The sequence below is a fragment of the Crocuta crocuta genome, unplaced genomic scaffold, assembly GCF_008692635.1.
Source record: "Crocuta crocuta isolate KB4526 unplaced genomic scaffold, BGI_CrCroc_1.0 scaffold216, whole genome shotgun sequence".
Taxonomy (NCBI): Eukaryota; Metazoa; Chordata; class Mammalia; order Carnivora; family Hyaenidae; genus Crocuta; species Crocuta crocuta.
In genome coordinates, this window is record NW_027531504.1 from 969,272 (window position 1) to 992,646 (window position 23,375).

The 23,375-nt window shown below is 36.2% G+C and overlaps 1 protein-coding gene across 2 annotated transcripts in view; it reads right to left on the minus strand.

The window, feature by feature from the left end:
* The window catches only part of UTP20 (UTP20 small subunit processome component), a 105,295-nt gene that overhangs the window by 31,788 nt on the left and 50,132 nt on the right, over positions 1-23,375 (minus strand). For both annotated transcript variants that reach the window (XM_077772282.1, XM_077772281.1), the window contains exons 25-37: positions 23,024-23,149; positions 19,617-19,783; positions 17,127-17,335; positions 11,665-11,808; positions 10,874-10,953; positions 6,520-6,737; positions 5,875-6,019; positions 4,579-4,666; positions 3,578-3,721; positions 3,330-3,380; positions 3,063-3,215; positions 820-975; positions 335-475 (exon numbers count right to left, since the gene is read on the minus strand). In XM_077772282.1, coding sequence (XP_077628408.1) covers positions 335-475; positions 820-975; positions 3,063-3,215; positions 3,330-3,380; positions 3,578-3,721; positions 4,579-4,666; positions 5,875-6,019; positions 6,520-6,737; positions 10,874-10,953; positions 11,665-11,808; positions 17,127-17,335; positions 19,617-19,783; positions 23,024-23,149 — 1,822 coding nt within the window. The remainder of the gene's footprint in view (positions 1-334; positions 476-819; positions 976-3,062; positions 3,216-3,329; positions 3,381-3,577; positions 3,722-4,578; positions 4,667-5,874; positions 6,020-6,519; positions 6,738-10,873; positions 10,954-11,664; positions 11,809-17,126; positions 17,336-19,616; positions 19,784-23,023; positions 23,150-23,375) is intronic.

Consider the following 23,375-nt stretch of genomic DNA (forward strand, 5'->3'; position numbering starts at 1 on the left):
TGTGTTACATGAGCAAACACCTGTGCCTTGATTTGTTTCCAGAGATATAATCCATAGCATCTGTTTAACAATGGATCCTGGAGCATTTAAACTTCTTAGCAAATGGCAGAGAAAAGTGACACTATTATTGTGATTTATGATACCATGAAAGAAAATAGACCACCAGGAAAATGGTCATTTCCTGTTAATTTGATTGACAATCAAGAAGACCAAGGAATGAGAGGCTCAAAACTTTTTGGGAAATTAAAATATATCTTTTCAAATGAGACAGAACAGTTTGAAATGCTTATTTTATAGGCAGGGAAAAAAAGAACAGCACAGAACTGTCTTTTACCTGAATGTGTTTCATATTCTCAAAGAAGTCCATTTCTGGATCATGGCAATCAGTAAGCTGTACTAACTCTTTAAATTCTGGTTGATTTGGAAAAGTTTGAATTAAACAGGAAAGCACTGTTGTATAATCCTGTTGAATATTCTGCAAATGCCAAATTGAAGGAAAAAAGATTTTTTTTAAGAATTTGCTTTCTAGATAATACAAAGAAACACACAACAAAGCTACTACAAACATTTTTTTTTTTTTAAGTAAACCATTCCCACTGTAGACACAAACTGTAAAATCAGAAGTGATTGCTCTCCTTTCTATTCCCACTCCCCATTAAATGTTTGGTGAATATTTATACAATCAAGTATTTTAATTAAATGTACTAACAAGACCAACTGCTTTTCAACAACAGCATAAGTAGGGAAAAACAAAAACAAAACCCAAACTCACAAACAGTAGCTCGTAAAAGACAAAAATACAAAGGCAAACACCAATACCTCTGTCTGGCTCTTCAATCCTTTCCTCAGTTTCTCCAGGAGTGAACGATGAATGATTTCCCTATATTCTTTCTCTGTGACGTTCAAGGCAGCTAGCTTTCTGATGATATTCATCAGGCATATGCTGGCATTATCACTTAAAGACATGTCTCCTAACTGGAAACAGGAAAAAAAAAACTCCCAAATTATTCTGTGTAATATCTGTAATGTGGGATATTATTTCCCAATGAAAAAGTTTACCACTCAGTGAAAATGTTGCCACTCCTCTATGTAAAACTCCCTCCTAAGAAATATCCCACAAGTACATCATACCTAAGGAAGAGCCAAATGTAGGGTTGTGAGGAGCATGCAGGCACGCTTCAGAGATACTGTGAGTCTGGTTCCACACCACCACAGCAAAGTGAAAATCACAATAAAGTGGGTGAGATGAATGTGAATGTTTCCTAGGGCATGTAAAGTTATGTTTACACTATACTGTAGTCTATTAAGTGTGCATTAGCATTATGTCTAAAAAACAAAGGTACATACCTTCATTAAAAATCATTTACCATGATCTATGATTTCAGTGAGTCAGAATCACTGATCTTAGATCACCATGACAAATATAATCATAATGAAAAAGTTTGAAATATTGTGAGAATTACCAGATACGACACAAAGACACAAAGTAAGCAAATGCTGTTGGAAAAATGGTGCTGACAGACTTGTTTGAAGCAGAGTTGCCACAAACCTTCAATCTGTAAAAAACAGCATCTGCAAAGTGCGATAAAATGAGGTATGCCTGTAGTACAACTTTAAAAAATTATGCTTACTGAGAAGTGTCACTCCCATTTGGAAAATACGATGAAATTGAGCTTTTGATTAGTTTTATTTCTCAAAACAAACAGAATAACCAGTTTTCAATATTCAGTGTAATGTGACCACTGAAAATGACAAAGTTGGCTGGTATAATCCTGGTTAGCTGTGCTCCAGTTCCTGCTCTGAGCAATATAGACAGTGGATGTGGAGAAAGTATTTCCAACTCAGCCAACCAGACAATACTTGGAATCCTCTGTGTTGGAACTTGACATAATATATGAAGAATTAGCTCCAAACAGAGATATTACTTTTTCATGAATTACATAATTGTTGATATCTGTTGAATAACTATAAAATGCCACAAAGATATTACTGATTTCATGGTCAACTATAAATCAAGGGTTCCATTTTCCCCATTTTTGGGTTTTAATTCAGTTCAGCAACATGCACTTAATTATAGTCCAAACCCTTTATTTTTCTGTATCAATAAGGGAGGGCAAACTGTCAAATAATGTTACAAAACTTCAAAAAACTGAGATATAATAGAAATACTATAAAATTCGCTTTTTAAAGAAGTGTCTATTTATTTTGAGAAAGAATGAGCAGAGGAGGGACAGAGAGACACAGAGTCTGAAGCAGCCTCCAGGCTCTGAGCTGTCAGTACAGAGCCCAGTGCATGGCTCAAACCCACAAACTGTGAGATCATGACCTGAGCTGAATGAAGTCAGATGCTCAAAGAACTGAGCCACCCAAGTGCCCCTAAAATTCACCCTTTTACTTTTATTTATTTAGAAAAAAAAATTTTTAATGTTTGTTTTTGAGAGACAGAGAGGGAGACACAGAATCTGAAGCAGACTCCAGGCTGTGAGCTGTCAGCACAGAGTCCAATGAGGGGCTTGAATTCAGGGACCATGAGATCATGACCTGAGCCGAAGCTGGACGCTTAACCAACTGAGCCACCCAGGTGCCCCTAAAATTCATCCTTTTAAAGTGTACAATTCAATGGTTTTTAGTATAAAGTCTTTTTTGCAAACATATTCACAAGGTTGTTCAACTATCACCACTATCTAACTTCAGAACATTTTCATTACCCTCAAATTAAACCCTGGGCCAATACGAGCTCCTCCCTCTCTGTTCCCATTCCTCCTTACCCCCAGAAGCCTTTCATAACCTAGTCACTAATTTCTGTCTTTATGAACTTCCCTACTCTAATACACAGCTTTTGGATTTTTCAAAGTGCTCCCACATATTTTACTCAAAGTACTTATCTTTTAAATCATGAGAATAACGATATGGTCTTTACCATATTACAAAGTATTCTGCAACTAAAAGAAATTTTACACAAAAGCCTTTGTCCTCAAAACACAAATTAAAAAATTTGGTCATGCAGATGTATTATCAGAACAGTGAAAAACAATTCATAAACTTTTGCTATAAAAACCTACCTCCAGATTATAGAAACAATTATGCATAACTGGAATTAGGTAGTTAACATCCACAGTCTGCATCTCTTTAATATAAGAGGCAATGGTCTGGAATGCTGAGAAGCGAACATCAAAGTTGATATCATCAAGATGTCTTTGATCAAAGGCATTAAGCTACGAGAAATAAAAACATTGGAACACTGAAAACACAGATGAAAGTATATAAACCTTAAATAAACAAAAATGGTAATACTTTTGAAGCATAAAAGAAATAAGACTTTCTCTTACCTTGATAACATCAGTAATATATTTTAATCCACTCTCAAAATCAGAAAGAGTCTAAATGGAATGAAAACGGTTTATTATTATTGAATAAAACCTTAATTTTTCTTCCCTTCTCTCTATAACTCCCTCCTTCCACTCAAATGTATATGAAACATCATATTGGCACCAAGGAATCTGTTAAATATGTTACATATCATAGTTATCTTTTTAAAAAGGGGTGGTTGGGGCAAAGGGGTTGGGGTATCACAGACCTGGAAAACTGTACAAAGCAACTGTCTTGACGATTTATTCTTAATAACCGAGAAGAGTTTTGCCAGAGGCTTGAGGAAGCTTGTAGGCTCCAGACAATGTCTTAATAGGTTTTGTACTGTCACCAAAATATCAATCTCTGTATCCTTAAGAAGAAAGAGAAATCACATTTCAGTAATTTATAAAACTGATCAACTTGGCTTTAATATATTACAGCTCAAAAACATATGACTATGAATAAGAAGCAAAAGTAGCAACTGGAAAAGTTATTTCATAGTCTTTTAAAAGTTCTTAACATTTTAACTTGACATAAATTCCACAACAATGTCTGTGAACAGTTTCTTCCTTAATTCTAACAGAAAACACGCATGGCTTTGGAACATAATTTCTCCTACTGTTAGGTCAAAAAGAGCCAAGAAGAAAATGAGCTTGCTGAAAAAAAAATACACATTTCTGGCTGTCTATAGATCTGTGGTCTTCTACACTGAATTACTATATGGTTAAGAGATGTACGTGTAATGGCTTCGGCCTCATGCAGGAGTTTGAGCATGGGAAGACTTTTTAACTTGAGATTGAAGTAAGGTTTGAAAATCATATCAGAAAATTCTTAGCTATGCCTAATATTATTATAATCTGACTTTTCCTTCAGTCCTGCAACTGTGATCTATATTTAAGATTATACAAAGTACTTTTTGGGTTCCAGATTTGTTACTGGTCAAACTCAGGAAAAAAAAGTCTTGAAATGGATTAGAAGCTAAAGAAAGGGAAATGAAGGGGTTAATAACACTTTTTCTGTTATGACTGATGATGGTGCTTCCACCTTCTGGCTCGCCCTCATTCCTACTTCCGTCCCAATTTTTCTTCTCTATTTTTATTTTTATATTTCTATATAAAGTCTTCACAAATACATCACAAAATCTAAGCAACAAAATTATTGCTCACAAATAAATCTAATAATAAAGTGCTATTTCAAAGACAAAATACAAGTCCTGTGAATCTGTACCTGAGCAATATTGCCACGGTGGAGGAAAGGAAGGAGGAGTGTAATGAGTAGAGAACTTTGTTCTTTGTCTTTCATGAACTTGCTGATCCTAGAGATGGTAAAAACAAAAAAACAAAAAAACAAAAAAAAAACAACGGATACATAAGGAAGATTGACAACTTAAGAGTACTTCTCTAAGAAGTTCAACTCTTTGTAGGAAAAAGACACATGACAGACACAGGTGGTTTTCATGTGTTCATCTATAAAAAGTTCAAGTGACTTACTTAGCAGTGTCCACTCTTACTTCTCTCCAATTTAAGGCACATTGCTACTATTCTCTTGTAGCATCTGATTATGTAGATGATGCTATGATCTGACAAATCAGTAATTTCTTATTTTACAAAGAAATAACATTTTAAGTGCCAAGACTTATAAGACTTTCTATCTAGTTTTCACTTTAATTCCCACAGTAGCCTTCAATGTAGGAATTATTTTTAGCTCCATTTTGCCCAAAGAAAATGGGAGACTCTGAGAAACTGGTGTCACATTGCTAAGAAGTGGTAGAGAGGGCCTTTCAAACTCTGGTCCTTCTGGTGCCTGATCTCTCCTCACCTTTTCACACCACACAGCCTGTGATAAGATTTAATAAGTGTATTTTGTGTGGTTTCCCATTCTGCATAACTTAGAAGTACAATAGTATAAAACATTTCAAAGAAGTTCCTGAAAGGTTCTCTAATATATCATTTTTTGCTATTGTTGCTGAGGTTAACAGATAAACTTTTCACAGCTAAGGCGTGAACATTTTAGAGTTTAAAATAGAAACATTTTTTGCACTCTGGTTTACCAACTTTGCTATAGAAATCACAATTACATATTATTAGGTCTTTTGGCAAAAAGAATCTTTAGAAATCCTTGCAAGATATTCTTGACCCTTAGAAAACAAAACAACAACAACCCGTTCTTTTAATTATTTTTATCAATTAAACAAACAACAAAAGTATGTGATCTCACATAACTCAAAATTCTAATTGAACAAAATATGCAAAGGCTAAATAAGAAAATCTATTAGTCTACTTTAGAATTTTGAAGACTTTTCTTATAATAAAATGAAGACAGATGCTTTACATAAAAGTTTTCTAATGAATATTCCAGAAGAGAATAAATTTTACATTAACTTAAAAATGGAGCGCATTTAAAATATTGAAAACCTTTTTAGCTTATTATCACATTTAAATAATTGAAAAACTAGATATAATTTAACAGAAATTAAAACCATGGATAGTAATGTTGCCTTTTAAGGACCTATATATCACTTACTTTGACATAATGCCAAGTTCCTTACTGACTTGTGCCCTATTCTTTTTCTTTTTCACCTTTTCTGCACTTATTGTGGTTTTGCTGAGATACTGGAGAATTGCAGGTACATGAGGTAGAATTAATCTTCCTCCCATTGTGATGGACTCTGAAAAAAAGTGATGTTTTGATTTTAATGAATTATTCTCTTACAGGATAATTGTACACTATGTTTGTAATGACAGACAAGGAGACCACTCAATTAACATAAATATTTAATAAATTTCAAATTTAAAGATGAAATAACTTTCTTCTTAGTAATAATAGCTGTATCATTAGCTAAATTTAAGTTTACATAAGAAACCCATGAAGCTTTATTTAACCCATTTTGGGAAGTAGTAAAAGAACTTGTACAAGATGATAGGAAGAATTCAGAAACATGACAGTGGAAGTCATTTGGTAATTTCCTGGTGGACAGTTGAACTTTCTTGGAGCATAAATAATCTGAATTTCTATAACTGCAAAGACAATTCAGTTTTTATAAATTGGCATTAATTTCTACAGAAAAAAAGATTAAAAGGGTCAAATTGTATGGACTTTTTCCTTTGTGAGGGCATAAATGCTAGCTCACAAATCTAAGAAATCATTTGCTTTGCAGAGAACACATACCATCTGCACTTTCAGTGTATTCACATCCAGTTACTGGCAAGCTCAAAAGTGTTTCTGTGGGTTCAAAATCTGGAAGGTTAAGAAGGTCATCAGCTATATCCATCACAATAGAAGCTGTGGCTTCAGAGAGATTCTTCGCCGACAGAATTGCAAAGACATTGGTCAGGATATCATATTCTGGGTGCCCAGGTTTCTGTTTAGCCAGTAAAGGGAAATACCTACAAGGAAAAACATTGAAACAGTCATATTTCTCAATATGTTTATTTCTGAAAACATGTTCCATATAAATTTTCATATCGAGTTTAAATATATATGTGAAGGAACATTAATAAGATTACTTAAAGGGGAAATTACTTTAAAATCTAAAATATGATGGGTAATTCCAGGCACCTCACCAATGAAATGTTATTTATGCACTTTATGTACATCTCTCATTTAACCCTCATAACATCTCTGTCATGTTGTAACACTGTTGCCACGTTACAGGTAAAAAAAAACCAAACCAAACCAAAACAAAACCCTGAGACTTGCCTAAAGCCACTGTGCTTAGTGGTAGAGCTGAACCACAGTCTAACTCCAAAGTCTAAGCCTTTTCTACAAGAAATGTATTGAAGACAAGCTGTTTTTCAGTTAAAAGCCTTCTAGAATGTGAATGTTTATGCACCCACATAAAAACCAACACACTACAACATGGAATTAAAGAGTACAGACCAAACAAACGTTTGCTGTATCAGGATATTCAATATTCAGAGATTAGGATCCCTTTTGGGGAGGAGGTGGATGAATCCATTCCCAACTATGAAAGACTCACACAAAGGATAAGAGCATCCCACCTAGAGGAAACACACCAACAAGAGTAGAGAGCACAAAGGCTTTCCAACCAATGGCAAACCAGCAAGTGTTTTACGTCAGAGATATAGTCCTAACAATCAGCAGGAAGGTAAAACCAAAAAAAATGCAGACAGTTTGGCTTTACTGATTAATCATCATTGGAAAAAGACCTCAAGCACTTTTAGCATATTAACAAACTGAGGAAAAGCTCTAAAAGCCTATATCCATACATCTTTGTCTCAAATATATTGGGCATAGTACGGACAGGCACCAAGCAAGATACTTTACACATTATCACCTCTATTATCCATGAGGTAGGAACTTTATTATTTCCATTCTATAGGTGGAATCTATGTGGCTCAGAGAGGCCAACTCGTCAACACGCAGTCATGCTAGGATCTGGAGCTACGTCTGTGTGGTTTTGGAGACTGTTCTCTTAACCACTACTCTATGGTGTCTTGACATTTTTTTCAAGCACCAAAGGTGAAGGAACTGCTTTCAATTGCTGGCAAGGTCCTCGCAAGAACCCATTAAAATCCAAAGCAACTTGTAAGTGACCAAACTGCGTTTCTTGAACAGCAATGTAATTTGATGCCACAGTGTACTGGGCATGGCTCATGCTTAAGTGTACGGCTCTGTCAGAAATTGCAGTCACTCTTTCAACATGTAATGAATATTGACGAACCATGAATCATGAGGGGTAGTAACAGTAATAATGTGAAATGTTCTTTAGGCAGGTCAGCTGTTAAGAGAGGAGTGTAAAAAAGGCAGCATATGGTCACAGGCCCAGGAGTGGAAAGCTCAGAGGAGGAAGAAGTGGAGCCATGTAGGGGTCATGGTTGTCCTAACCAGAGTCACCATTAGAAAGAGTGGCCAGGGACAGTCCCAGTTTATTTTGGTTGCTTTGGCTTAATTATTTATAGCATCTCTTCACCCTCAGGAATATAGTTGGGATTATATGACCTTTCTAGTTAATGAGTAAGTTTCTGTTGTTTCTAATTCACTTAATTTCTGAGACAATTTAACCTTAATTGTAAGCTTAAAGATACTGGCTGTAGTTCAGCTCTACCTGCATCTGTCTAAATACAAAGCAAACTAAAATGCTAGACTTCTCTGCAGATGAAAACCTGCTTAAATGTCTAACTGACACTATGTAAACTGTAACCACACTTTGAAAAAAATTTTTTTTTTTTTTACTGAAGAGTAAACCTTCCCATCAGTTGGTTCTGAAATACTCCTTTAATTCTTCCACACATAGCAACAAGTGTGTATTTACTGTCAGGGAGATTTCAAGGGAAGTCAGTCCTTCAAAAGATTTCTTTCAGGTTAAGTACTACATAGAAAATAAGCCACATTACTCTGTGCCTTCTCTTTTTCTCCAACCCACAGTGAGAGAAACTGCAGAACACAGGTTACAGTGGCATCCAGTGATGTGGATCTATACCTTAAAAAAGAACCCAACTAATAAAAAAGGCAGTCACTATCACCAAGTCTTCTTAGATGAAAAGTCCCCCACAGTTCATTTGCATAATAATACACAACTGTAAGACATTTCTCAAGTATGCCTATGAAGTGCTGCTTATAAATGTCCAGTTATAAGACAAGACATGAAGCTGCTTTCTCAAGTTGGGAAATAAATGAAAAGAGCCCTTACTACCAGTAAAAATATTTTAAATAGGTTTTCCTGAGGAAGACAATGTCAAGGTCTTTGGTTTGTTTATAATGACTATTTAATACATGGGGAAATGTTCATTATAATAACGGTACATGAAAAAAAATCAAAAGTTGGTTATACAGCAGGATACCAATTTTGTAAAAACTGATGCCAAGATCCTAGTATCACACAATCAATAATAATTTTTTTTCTTTTTTTAATTTCTACCTTTCATTCTTCACAACAGATCAGGGCAAACTCAAGTCTGTTTCCATCATTGAGATAAACAACATAGGTTTCTAAACTCCTCAGTAAATATGCAGTTGGTCTGTAACACAAGTGTATCTGAAGCATTTGTAGATGAAGGTCCTGTAAATGGCTCATAATGTCCTCAAAAGAATGTTGATTTATGACCATGAGAGCTGTATGCATACTTAGATGTAGTTCTATAAAGAATAGAGGACATCTAGAAAATATTAGAAGCCTGTGAAATTTTTCTGATTTTAAGTGGGAACTGAGAAAAAGACAAAGAATGCCAATTACAACTCAGCTTTTATTGTTAAGCAAGCATGCAAAAAACAGTCATGTTTATATGCTGGTATAACTACAGGTATCCCTGGCTTTTTAAAAGTTCATGTTATGCCACTGGCTTTTATGAAAAAAGGCGATACGTGAAAACAGCCTTCGCAAATTTGTTTTGCAGCGAGCCATTATGGAAGCGGAATGCACCCCAAGCAGCGAGAGGGGCCCCACCAGGCTCCTTCCCTGGGAACCAAACTCAGCATCTCAGCATCAAGCTGCCGTAGCTATGAATTGCGTCTGTGAGCATCTGGGCTTTATCTCAATTTATTTTGTGCATCCCTTGTTAGATGTGACCCAAGGTATCAGAAAAGCCTATGAGAAGTTATTTTTTGGATCTAAGAATGCTAAAAATTCTTTCCGTCTAAGTTAATAGTAATTACTTCTGTGCTCTATGCCATTTTGGCTAATGAAAAGTTTCATAGGACACTCTACTTTCAGAGAGCTAGTGAAACCTGTATCTGCCATGTTTCATATTCTGTTTTTCCCTTTCCCAGATCAAATCAAACTATTGAAATAATTACAACACAATGGAAGAAGATCTCTATCGAATCCAATACTTTTCATTTTTAAGTTTTAATGAAACTGTAAAGCTAGCAAAAATGAGCAACTTTTGCTATAATTATGCTCTACAACTTTAACTTAAATTGCAAAATGTCATTTTGCCTATTTATCTATTCCCCTTTTTAAAAAATTACAAATGAACACTCCAAAGATATATCATAAAAAGTATCTCTTCCTAGTTCTGAGGCACCCAAACCTCCACATGCTACAGTAACATTAACAGATTCCCATGTATCCTTTTAGACATTTTTTTCTTTAACTTTTTATTTATTTTTTAGAGAGATACACACACAGAGCAGCAAGCAGGGGAGTGGCAGAGAGAAGGAGAGAGAGAGAAACCCAAGCAGGGCCTGAGTGGTAAGCATAGAGCCTGACACAGGGCCTAATCCCGTGAACAATGAAGTGAGATCATGACCTGAGCCAAAATCAAGAGTCGGATGCTTAACTGGCTGAGCCACCCAGGTGCCCCTCCTACTAGACATTTTCTACTTCACTTTATATTTATACACACCCACAGTTATCTTTCTTGATTATATTGTTCAGCAACTTGTTATTTTTCTTTAAACTATGTATTTTGAAATTCAGTGACCTTATTCTCTTTAACCACACCTATCCTATTTCATTGTATGGAAAGACCATAAATTACATTATTAATCCTCTTGACCCATTTTGACTAGACTGGTCTAAAACACTGTCCTTTTTAAAGGAGGGGAGGAAGGGTCATACCTTGCATTTCTGCTCCAGATACTAATTAGTTTCAGCAGAGGAGTGGGAGAATACTGACTCTCAGATCCAAGCCTTCTGATCTAGGACACAAAATGAAAACGATACAAAATAAAATCACATACAAAATTGTGAAAAAAAAATAACTAAAGAGCAGAACAAGTACAGAAACCACACCCAAGGATAAAGAGCCAAAGGACAGAGATTAACATTTAAAGAACAGATGGAAGAAAAAAACCAAAGGAATCCAAAATAACATCTACACAGGGAAAACGGCAAAGGTGGTGCAAGGAAGTGCTAGACTCTTGAAAGGAATGAGGTACTTTAGGTTCCAGTTGGGTAGAAATGACAGAGCTCTAGCAGCTAAAATTCTTTCCTAAAATCAAGTCTAGTTTATAGTCTTTTTAGCTACAGTTATAGCAGGTATGGTCACAGAGTAGTTACATACAAGGAAATATGTAACAAGAATACCTTTGCATTTTCCCTTACACTTGTCAAAATCCAAAGGTGCATCACTGAGGTGATATAAGTTATATTCCATTTGCTTGAGAGACACATCATTTTCTCATTAACCTTAAGTATAAATGTCATGGTATTACAGAAACTAGCTCCTGAGCTTTAGGTGGTAGTGGGCACAAAGAAAAGTATTCTAAAGCTCCAGTAACAAAGGAAGACTTGGCGTAAAAGAAAAGACCAGGACAGGCATTCATATCTGAGTGTAGACTATGCTGGTGAAAGTAAAAACAAGGGAAGAAGCAGAAGATATCTAGGCAGAATGTAGTAATCAAGTTTACCTGGGGCCAAATAGCACCATGAAATACAGCATCAATTTCTTCTGTTCTGAATTGGTAAGACTCCCAATCTAAAAAGATGTCAGTTACCATTTTGATTCCAAGACGTCTTAAATTCTTCAGTGGGTTAATAAACCTGAACTGTATCTGTAAAAGAAAGATCTTCTCTTAAAAAAATGTATTTCAGGGCACCTGCGTGGTTCGGTCAGTTAAGCATCTGACTTTGGCTCAAGTCTTGATCTCCTGGTTCGTGAGTTCAAGCCCTGCAGCAGGCTCTGTGCTCACAGCTCAAAGCCTGGAGCCTGCTTCAAACTGTGTCTCCATCTCCTGCCCCTCCCCCACTTGTGATCTGTGTCTCTCTCTCAAAAATAAACATAAAAAATTTTAAAAACAAAACAACATATTTCTTTTGTATCCTTGACTCCTCAGGGAGGCACTCTTGCTCAGATGGCTAATAATCAAACTGGAAATCCTGTTCTTAAGTCTGTTGACTATGGCTCTGATAACACATGGAAATGTCAACTGAGTATATCATATGGCTTTTTTCATTGAACAAGATGGGAAAGCAGAGACTTAAAATCAAATGGTGAGGTGTGCTCCATTATCACTGCCCAGTAAAATCATGTTAAAGTGTCCTTAAGGGGAAAAAGTGGAACAGCTGTTTTGTGTCCTACATCATTTTATTTCTTTATCCCAGTAATTGTCTCAAATTAAACGCTGATTTCTTCCTATGAACAAAACATTCTAAACAAAACTTTCTTTGCCATCACAATGCCTTAGATTAAGGGGGGAATAAACTAAACCTTTATTTCAAATGAAAGTCACTTTATTTTTTTGTTTTCATAACAAAATTCTTGTTAAAAAATTAGTCTACGGGACTAGTTTAAGACTGTATGGTCTCTCTATATAGTAGAATACTTCACACAGTATAAGTTAAGGGATGGGATGATCTGAAAATATACAGTTCAAAGAAAAATACAATATTGAAAAAAAATCAAAATTTATCATTAGAGGCACAAGAGGCTAGAGTGGGTGGATGTTTGAATTAACAGCAAACTTCTTTCATAAGAGGTACTACTACTTTTACCGGCATCTCCTTCCTTATGAGTTACAAAATCACAATTACGTGGCCAGTTTGTTCAGGCTCAGAGTAGAATAATTTATTGAGCCCTCACCAATGAGTCCAATGGCATGACATCAATAGTTCTGACCTCAGCTTAAAATCTCACTAAAGGAAAACATATTAAATTATGTGACAGACTGAAAATGCCAAAGTCAGCCAATAGGGGAAGAACTATAAATTTGAAAAGATAAATAAATGCTTCATGGGAGAGGCAGGATTTCTAGGAGATCTTAAAGGATGAAGAGGGTTAGGCCAGGCAGAGAGATATAGTGAGTTTTCTCCCAAGCATGGAATGTTATTAAAAATCAAACAAATGGGTAAGCTGCAACCCCTAATTATTTTTCCATTTCATTAATATACTGTGAGCCCTGGATAAACAGTGGCAACTTATTTTTACAAGTGACCTTAATCACCTACATCGAAATGTAAAAACCACTCTGAAATTTATGAAGATAACAACACCCTAATATAATGAATTATCAAGCTTTATGGCCATGATATTATGAAGAAAAGTAAAAGGGGGCTATGTGTCATGGAAATTGGACACTCTGAACAAGAGAAGTATTTGAATCTGAAACAACACATTTTAAATTCAAGTGAATAGGAACAAAAATATTATTACTTTGTCATGCAAGTCTGAGGAATCATCATATTTCACACACCCACCAGGTTTCTACCATCTACTTGTGGCTGATTATCTCTTTGTACAAATTTCAATGCCAGTAAATAACAGGCAAGCACAAGGCGATACAGTTACAGGTCATTCTGCTTTGCTTCAGTTCTGCTGGCAGTATTTTCATTATGAGCTCTATCATGTTTGCAAGAAGATAAAAACCTATTACTTACATTTGAAAAAATATGGTATCATGATCCCCTGGAGCAAGTAAGAAGCTAACCTTAGCAAATATGTCAAATCAGACATCCCCACCTTGTCCTTCTTCCCAACAAGCACCCTCCATATAGGGTAGGATCTACACGTTCCACTTACTTGGTTTCTACAGTGTCAGCTGCCCAGTTTAATTTTAGTAAATTAGAATTAGTAAATTAGTATTTAGAAAATTTCAGTATTATTGAGTAATAACTTTAGTAAACTTGAGAAAAGCCCTGAAAGAAAGCAATTGTAGACTCTGGTTCCAAAACGAATAGTCAATATGACTGAGTTTATATACATTTAAAGTTTACTACATTGTTTAAATGTTCCAAAATAATAAAACCAAACCCAAAACCCTCATGATACATACTTCAGTGTCAATCAGTGCTTTGGAGGAACTAAAAGACACACACATACACAAATAAATAAAAATTTAAAAAAAGCGTATAACTTAGTTCAAACACACAAATGTAGAAGTTTAACTCACTTAAGCAGTATTACTGTGCTAATTCATTATAGCACCTCAAGGAATTCTTTCAACTTGTCCAAGAACTGTAATAAAAATTTAGCTCCAAGCTGTCAAAAAGCTTAGCACTTCACTAACTAATGATCTATAAAATTGCATAGTTGGTCTTTGGAGTTACTGACTGTTGACTCAAAAGTAAGGCTGCATTACTAAGTAACTGCTTCTAAGTTAACCAAAAAGTCAGAGAACTTATACAGAGTTTATAAAATCTCTAACCTTTCACGATTTAATATATCCATGTATACATAAAGTCACTATCATTCCCTATAAGGCATAAATGAAAACTTGCACAGAATTCTTCCTAATGGCCCCGAAGCTCTCAAATAATCCAAAGAAAAGAATTTTCCCAGACCTCTTTTCAGCTTCCACTGTGGCCCCTGCCCCACCACCCCTAAAGCCGTTTCCCTCAAAGCAATCAAAGTGAAATTTTAATAACATCAAACAGAACTTATCACTCCCTGGCTTCAAACCTCTTTGAGGTTTCCCAGTACACTTAGCAGTAAATCCAGATCAGAGCCCAGAGGCCCTACCTAGCTCCTGACATTACCCGACACAGTTCCTGTCGCTCCTCGTGCTTTCGCCATCGTGTCTGCTCTTAGAACGTGCCGAGGCTTTTCTACCTCAGGGACTACCGGTCACTTTATCTGCCTAAAGTGTTTTTCCCGTAGCGGGGGAGATAGGAGTTGAAATATCACCTCCTTAAAGAAGACACTGACCACCCTAATAAAAGCAGCACCATCCACTCCATTTGTCACTTCCCATCACATCCCCCGATTTTAAATTTTTCACATCTTCATGTCTCTCAACGTGCTCATGTGTTCCTTTACTTTTGTGACTGTATGGAGTGTATTCCTTTCTAACAGCTGTTTTAAGTTTTGGGCTAATTCTGTCATCTGTACCACTGCCAGGTCTGCTTCGACTGTTTAGTTTTTTTTTTCCTATTATGAGTAAAGCTTTCATCCTTCTTGGTGGCAAAACTTGACTGGATGTCAGATACTGTGAATTTTATTTTCATTTAAATCATTTGAAAGCTCTTGAGTTTTGTTCTCAGATGCAGTTAATTTACTTGGGAAATTTAATCTTGGTAAGCTTTGATAGGTGTTGCCAGGGCAGCCTTTATTCCGGAGCTAATCTAGTTCCGGCACTGAGGCAATCCCTGCCTAGGACTCTTCCTGGTGCCTCAGGGATTATGAGCTTTCTGCTCTGGCCGCTGGGAATTTGAGATGCTCCTAGCCTTGCATTAGTCAGAGGACTGTTCTCTGCCTGCTTGCGGTTTTTCCGCGTCTGTTCAAGACGGGTCAATAAGGACTAGATTTGGCGGCCTTCCTTCTCAAATAACTAAAACATGGAACAGAAAATATGAAATGATACTGGACTGCAGACAGTAAGCCCTAGGACAGATGAGGTTGAGTCTCCCACATACCCCAGCTTCCTGCTTGAAATTTCATGATTTAGAAGGCAGAGCCCAGGCACAGCAGTGAGAATTCACAGGCAGAGTACTGGGGAGGAGAGAGCTCCACAGAGAATGAGTCACAGATCTGCAGAGGGTCTCATTTATTTCCCTCTCCAGACTCCCTACCAACTGATATTATTCTAATTATCTGTGTATTTATTTGTTCTTTTTCTCTCCGTGACACTGAGTCCTTACCCGGCTCATTCTCCACTCAGAATGATGTCTGATAGACAGTAGGTAGATGTGAAATAAGTATTTACTGAATAAATGAATGGATGGGAATTTTTGTTTGCTTTGTTCACTGTTCTATCTCCAGTGCTCAGAACAGTGCCTGTCACACAGCAGGGGCTCAATTAATATTTGTTGAAGGAATGAATGAAAGAAAACAAAATGGTGCCTAACAAAATATAAGGTATGTTCTAAATCCCTGGGACTTGGTAATCAGAGACTATTATTTCATTACTAAAGCAGATTTATATCCATGCATAGCCCCCCAAATAGCATAAAATTTTGGCTGTGAATTTTCAGTGTCATGACCATATCTGAGAAACAGTTCACCATGCATATCCATAAAGTGAATGAAACAGATTTTAACCCAATTAAAACTGCCTGTTCATCACTAACTGAGAATCAACAGAAATGGGAGTCTAGATCTTCAAGTCTCATTTTCTCTAGGAAGCTTTCAGTCCATAAAGACATTAAGTTTCCCTAAACTTCCCAGAGAGTATACTTATGCCCATATACTTGTTTCAACAGAACATAAATATACTGTCTTTAATACAATTCAGAAAATATTTACTGAGCACCATCTTGTGAAGCCTCTGGCACTGAGCTAGAGTGATGTTGCTGCTTATCTTCATTCAAAACACTGTACTCATAGTAGGCAAGCATGTACCTTTAAAAGACCTCTGGGCAATTCTTATCTCAAAATAACAAGGATGATGCTACCGGTATTCTGTTCATTCTACAATCATTTTGGGTAAATGAGATTTGGAAGATGTTCTAAACCTCTAGGCTCTTGAAATTAAAATGTGAGAAACATCAGCTCAACTACCCTGACTTTAGTTTCTGAGATGTATATAGAGCTAATTCACACCCTCTCTCTTAAATCTCTTTTTAATATACAAGTGACATACAGCTGATCCTTGAAAAATGTGGGGGTTGGGGTATCAATCTCCTGAGCAGTCACAAGTCCGTCTGTAACTTCTGACTCCCCAAAAACTTAACTACTAATAGCTTACTGTTGACCGGAAGACTGACCAATACTGTAAACAGTCAATTAACATATATGTGTATGTGTTATACTTTGTAATTCTGTATTCTTACTTTATAATAACATCAGTTAGAGAAAAGATTAAGAAGGTCATTAGGAAGAGAAAGTACATTTTATAGTACTGTACTGTATTTATCAGGAAAAAAAAAATCTCATTTGCAAATGTACCCATACAGTTCAAACCCAGGAAGAAAAACATCTACAGTGATTCTCTCCCACCTTTTCTCGTTGGTCAAGGATGTGTGAGACTGTTGCCGTCATGCACAGCAGTATCTGCAGAATCTTTGGTAAGTAGGCACTGATCAGATGACTAATGTTCTTCAATACTATTTCGAGGCTATTTAAAATACCATGCTGGCGACCTAAAGGAAGGATTTTAGACAAATCCAAATCTTCTACTGCTTGAATGACTGCAGAATGGCATTCTCCTAGAGAAACAGAGATATCCAGTAAAAGATTTATGTTACTCTCCAATTACAGCTTCCTTTCAATTTCCCTCAATGATACAATATTTTATACTGTTATAACTATTTATAGATGATTATGTACTTTCCTAACATATTTTCTCCTGATTCTCTTATCAAATATTCAATGAGCCAGACATGGCAGATTTTACTATTATCACTTTATAGATGAGGAAACTGAGAATAAGAGAGAAACCTGTGCCAGAACTAAGTCTCTAAGCCCAATTCTCATACTACTTAGACTATTCCTCAAAACCTGAGTTACTAAGTCTTCATTCCCCCTAGCAACTTTCCAGACACTTTCCTCACTCTCAGCTTTCACTGTCTATGTCAATTTGAGCTGTTTCACAGAAAATGTCCCACTATTTAGAAGTTCTTGAATGCTGAGAATTAAATGTTTCCTCTTGTAGCCTCTAGTGAATAAATAAAACAAAAGTTTTAAAGCAGGCACCAAAATTGATTTCATAATTTACTTAGAAGACTTGAATTGTTACGGTTTGAGCTTTACTTCAAACCAACTGGCATGAAATCATGAGCTTACTAATTCATACACCTAAATAGTACACCTATAAAAGTATCATTTATAGCTACCCTCTTACAATGGAGGCTTTTTCACTGAACAAAAGTCTTTATATTATTTTGTGAGGCAATATACTGAATGAAAACATTTTAACAGTTGAGTCCATTATCATAGAAAAAATATAAAACTTAATGCAATATATTACCCTACATATAAATACCTATGTTTGCCTAAAGCAAAGTGATTATGGGATCACAGCAGAAGCTCTGTAATCAGAAAAATCTACCATTTTCTCCCTTTCTTTTTCTTCTTTCCTATTCGTCTATCCTTCTTCCTTCCTTCCTTCCTCTCTCTCTCTTTCTTTCTTATTTTTTCTTTTAAGATCTACCATTTTCAGGGCACCTGAGTGGCTCAATTGGTTGAGCTTCCAACTCTTGATTTCAGCTCAGGTCATGTATCTCACAGTTGGTGAGACTGAGCCCCATGTTGGGCTCTGTGCTAACAGCACAGATGCTTGAGATACTCTCTCACCCTCTCTCTCTCTGTCCCTACCCTGCTCACATGCTCACTCTCACTTTCACTCTCAAAATAAGCTTAAAAAAAAAAAAAACAAAAAAAAAACCAAAAACCAAAAACAAAAAAACACTACCATTTTCTACCTGAGTGGCCGTAAGCAAAATACTAAACTCTCTAAGCCTCAGTTTCCTCATTTGTAAAATGGGACTAGTCAAGTAATGATACCTCATGTGGTTATTTTAAGGATCAACTGAGTTGTATGTAAAGGGAGTCAACATAATGTCTGGCATGGAGTAAGCACTCAATGTTAGCTATTATTAATATTAATTAGTAACAATGCATACCAGAGAACAGACCACAGAGCATTTCAACCAATTTTTATATTCTTATTATATCCACTTTACTCAGATGGTGAGGTTGAGTAGAGATTACTGAAGTGTTCAGGGTACAGAAGGCATTCAATTAATCATTCCTCAATAGATGAATGACTTAGTGAATGACTAAATACCAAGACAATTAAATTAATTTATCAGCATGCTCTAAGTCTCTAAGGAGAAACGTATTCATTGTATATGGGTAAGTACCATTTTTCAAATGGCTTAAATGCACAACAAAAATACACATTTTTCTCTTTCCTTTTTTTTTATTTAAAGATTTTCTTTTTTCTTTTTTTTAAATGTTTCATTTATTTCTAGGAGAGAGAGAGAGACAGCGTGAGCAGGGGAGGGTCAGAGAGAGAGAGGGAGTCACAGACTCTGAAACAGGCTCCAGGCTCTGAGCTGGCAGTCAGCACAGCGCCCGACGCGGGGCTCAAACCCACGAACCGCGAGATCATGACCTAAGCGAAAGTCGGATGCTTAACCGACTAAGCCACCCAGGTGCCCCAAGATTTTATTTTTTCTAAGTAACCTCTACACCCAACGTGGGGCTTGAACTTACAACCCTGCAAAGAGTCACTGACTGCACCAGCCAGGCTGCCCTGCCTGGGCATTTTCTAATCAGGGGCTTACTGACACACGGATGCTGATGACCCTCTGCCCAATTAAATCGACATTTCAAATGAATTACACTTCAGTCAAAAGTCCACCACTGAGATTGGGAGGAACACTCCCTTGAGAAAGGTGTCCAAGAGCACAGAAACTTAGCCTGAGACAGCAGAAATCTACAGCAGACAACACACATTCAGAGTAGCAGAGAGTGGAGAGCTACCGTTCTTGAAGTGCTTCACGGGTTCAAACAGCAGGTCCAAGAAGGTCTGGATCTCCTCCGGCTGGGTCCCAGCGAGGAACCTCAGAACAATGGACATGCGGGTGCCTGAAGCCGATTTCCCCTGAGTTTTACTCCCAGTCTTATTCTTCATTCGGCCATACAAAATTCTAAAAAGTTAATTCAAAGAATATTATTTTGTTTGCACATTAATCCTGAAACATAATACTAGTCATTTTGTTTTCCGAAAAGCCGAGAATAGCAAATCAACGGTCTTAAAAGGATATATTATAAACAAGGAAGGATGAAAACAGAAACTTGTTATTTAACATACAAAATTTAGGAAAACAACAACAAAAATCAAGGCTGAGGGAAGCAGGAAGAAGGAAATAATAAAGATAAGAGGTTACAAGGTGGTTCTTTGTAGGAGGAAAAAAAGCAGTAAAACAGGCAAGCCGAAGGTAAGTCTAATCAAGGAAAAATAAAAACAAGAGTATATAGATTAAAAGGAAATACGTGAATACAGCTCTAAGTACAATAAGGAAACTGGCAAGATTTCAAGTAGATGGGGAATTTTCTGGGAAAGAAAAAACCAAAACACATAAGTAAGTGAAAGGAACTTAAGAAGAAAACCTGAATAGAACAGTAATCGTGAGTAACATGGAACCCATATAGTTTTCAGATGAATTTTTTAAACTTTCAAGGGGAAATAATTCCCATGCTATAAAGTTTTAGAGCTGAGAGAAAGAAGAGTGCTTTTCCATTTATGAAGGTGGTATAACTATGATATTGAGTTGGGTTAAGAATAAAAATAAAATTATATACCACTCTTGCTTATAAACATAAAACTCATTTCTTTTTAAATTTTTTAAATGTTTATTTTTGAGAGAGAGAGAGAGAGAGTGAGAGAGAGAGACCAAGCACATGCGCACACGTACATGCGTGAGTAGGGAGGGACAGAGAGAATGGGAGACACAGAATCCGAAGCAGGCTCCAGGCTCTGAGCTGTCAGCACAGAGCCTAATGTGGAGCTTGAACTCATGAGTTGTGAGATCATGACCTGAACAGAAGTTGGACACTTAACCGGCTGAGCCACTCAGGTGCCTCATAATACTCACCTCTAAATACAGTATCTAGTGCTGGATTAAAACAATATTAAAGCTAAATACGGATTATCCTAGGATGCAAGATAGAATCACTAGTAAACTTACAAGATTGGGGTGCTTTATACTCTTAAATATTTTTGAGGTCTCCAAAGAGCTTTCGTGTATATGAGTTTTATCATCATAGTAAAATAAGTTACCATAAATAACATTTTTTAATGAAAAATAATTTTATTTTCCAAACCTCTCCCTACCAAAATTTAGTGAGGCTAGAGGCATGTTTTTTACTTTTTCTATTCACATTTCTTTATTGTCTTGCTTATTAGGTGACAACTGGGTTTTCCTATCAGCTTCTGCATTCAATCAATTGTAATGTATTACAGTTGAAGAAAATCTAGCCTTTAAACAGATATGCAGGTGGGGAAAGGAAATATATTTTGTAAACTTTCAGATAAGTCTTCTGTGATAACTGTGGATATTGCACTTTTGATACTACACCGAACTTCATCGAGGGGTGGTTTCTTAAAGGCTAGTTGTAATGCGCAATCTGAAATCACATTCATAAACTTTGTGATCTGTTATATTAATCTCCATCTATCATATTGCGCTTTGAATGGATCTTTACCCACAAATGATTCTGTAACACACATCGGTTATTTGGAAAATAGGGCATTCGATGAGACAACCAGTATTCAGCATAAGTGCTTTATGCACACTTCCCACTTTGTCATATAAAACAATAAAAAGACAAGTATTCAAGGCTTAAGATTCACCAAGGACATTAAATGAAACCAGCATTTTTTTAAAAATGCCAGGTGTGTGGTAATGAAGCATGCCTTGTACAGTTTGGAGCCACTGTCCTGATTAGTGGCAGGGCACTAGGAGTTTTACCTGCTGCTGCTCCTGCCTCATCAGCACAAATGTTGGCACACTGGGAAAAAGTAATGTCTTAGTAGTACTATGAAAAAAGTCTTAACCTCATGGACCTCCTGAAGGCATCTCAGCGACAGCCTCTGCCCAGGGGCAGACCACACTTCAAGAAGGGCTGCTCTAGAAGCATTACTGTTAAATCTAGCAGCAAGGCCAGGATAACCACAACCACTACCACCACAGCTCATTCTTCTATGGTGTGTGGGTAAGGTATGTAAATTAAAAAAACAGAAAAAATGATTTTTTTTTTTTTTTTTTTTACTATAAAGGAACACCAAATTCATTTGACTGACATTTACTCCAGGCCATGGAGTACCTTCTGTCAGGGGAGACAAATGATAAGAAAGGCTATGTCAGACAATCGTGAGGAAAAATAAAGCGAGGTAAGGGACTAAAGGGTGATTAGGGGAAGGTGCGATTTTACACAAAGTGGTCAAGGAAGGTGTTCTGACAACATGACGTCTGAGAGGAGACTGAGTGAAGAAGAAAAGCTCTGGTCCTGTGTTGTGAGCACAGAGATGAGCAGGTCCAACCTGGAAGTGGGCTCTGAGCCGAGCGGTAAACAGAAATGGTGTGCTTGGACAGGCAGGGTGCAGCGAGGTCATACCAGGCCCTTGAAGGAGGAATGAGGACCTTCTACTTTATTTCCAGTAAAACAGAACCTCAAAGGGTTTTTTTTTAAACAGGAGACTAATAATTTGATGATTGTTAATGATTTTTCAACCAAGAAAATCCAATGAAAATTATTAAAACAAATATAACAAAGGTATGGTTATATTATCAACACCAAAATCTATAGCTTTTATAAGTCATAATAAGTTACAGAATAAATAAATGAATTATTTTTATTATTTCTCAATAAAATTTAGACGAATACTGGATTTAATTTTAACATTATTATTAAAATACCTCCATGGCAAGATCTTTCTTTAAATTACGGACAAAATTTATATCTTATCTTAAAGTTTACTTATTTATTTTGAGAGAGAATGCAAGCAGGGGAGAGACAAAGAGAGAGAGAGGGAATCCCAAGCAGGCTGCACACTGCCACTGTTTGAGCCTATCGCGGGGCTTGAACTCACAAACTGTGAGACCGAGACCAAGAATTGGGACTCTTAACCAAATGAGCCACTCTGGTGCCCCAGGGACAAATTATTTTAAAACAAGTCTCTATAACCATGTGATTTCCCCAAAAGGTCCAATTTAAAAAAATCAAAATAAAATGTAAAGTGAAATATTCCATTATAATTGAAAGAATTATAACTGAAAGAATCATAATACATAATCATATAATTATAAATGAAAGAATCATAATACTCTATTCACAAGTGTTTTTGTGATCAACTTAAAAAAATCAGTTTTAGATAGTGTAAATACCTCATCAGAATGGGAAACAGATCTGCTCGGTGGGCTGTTTTCACTACTGCATTATCTTCAGAAATGCTAAAATGCACTATCTCTTCCTTAAAGCTTCTGTCTTCAAGCAATCTCTGTAAGTTTTCCCTTTAAAAATAGAATATAGCATAAATCACTACTTAATAATCAATGGTACTTTTAAAAAATGCAATACAGTACAGTCATCTGAATAACTGAAATAGGTATTAAGAATACTTATATTGTGGTTGATATCCATAAAGGAAAATTTTCACAAAATGACAGGTTTTCAAACTTTAAAAGGTCAAAGTGATTATAATGAAGCAAGACTTAGTCAATAATTCAGCTGTTTAAA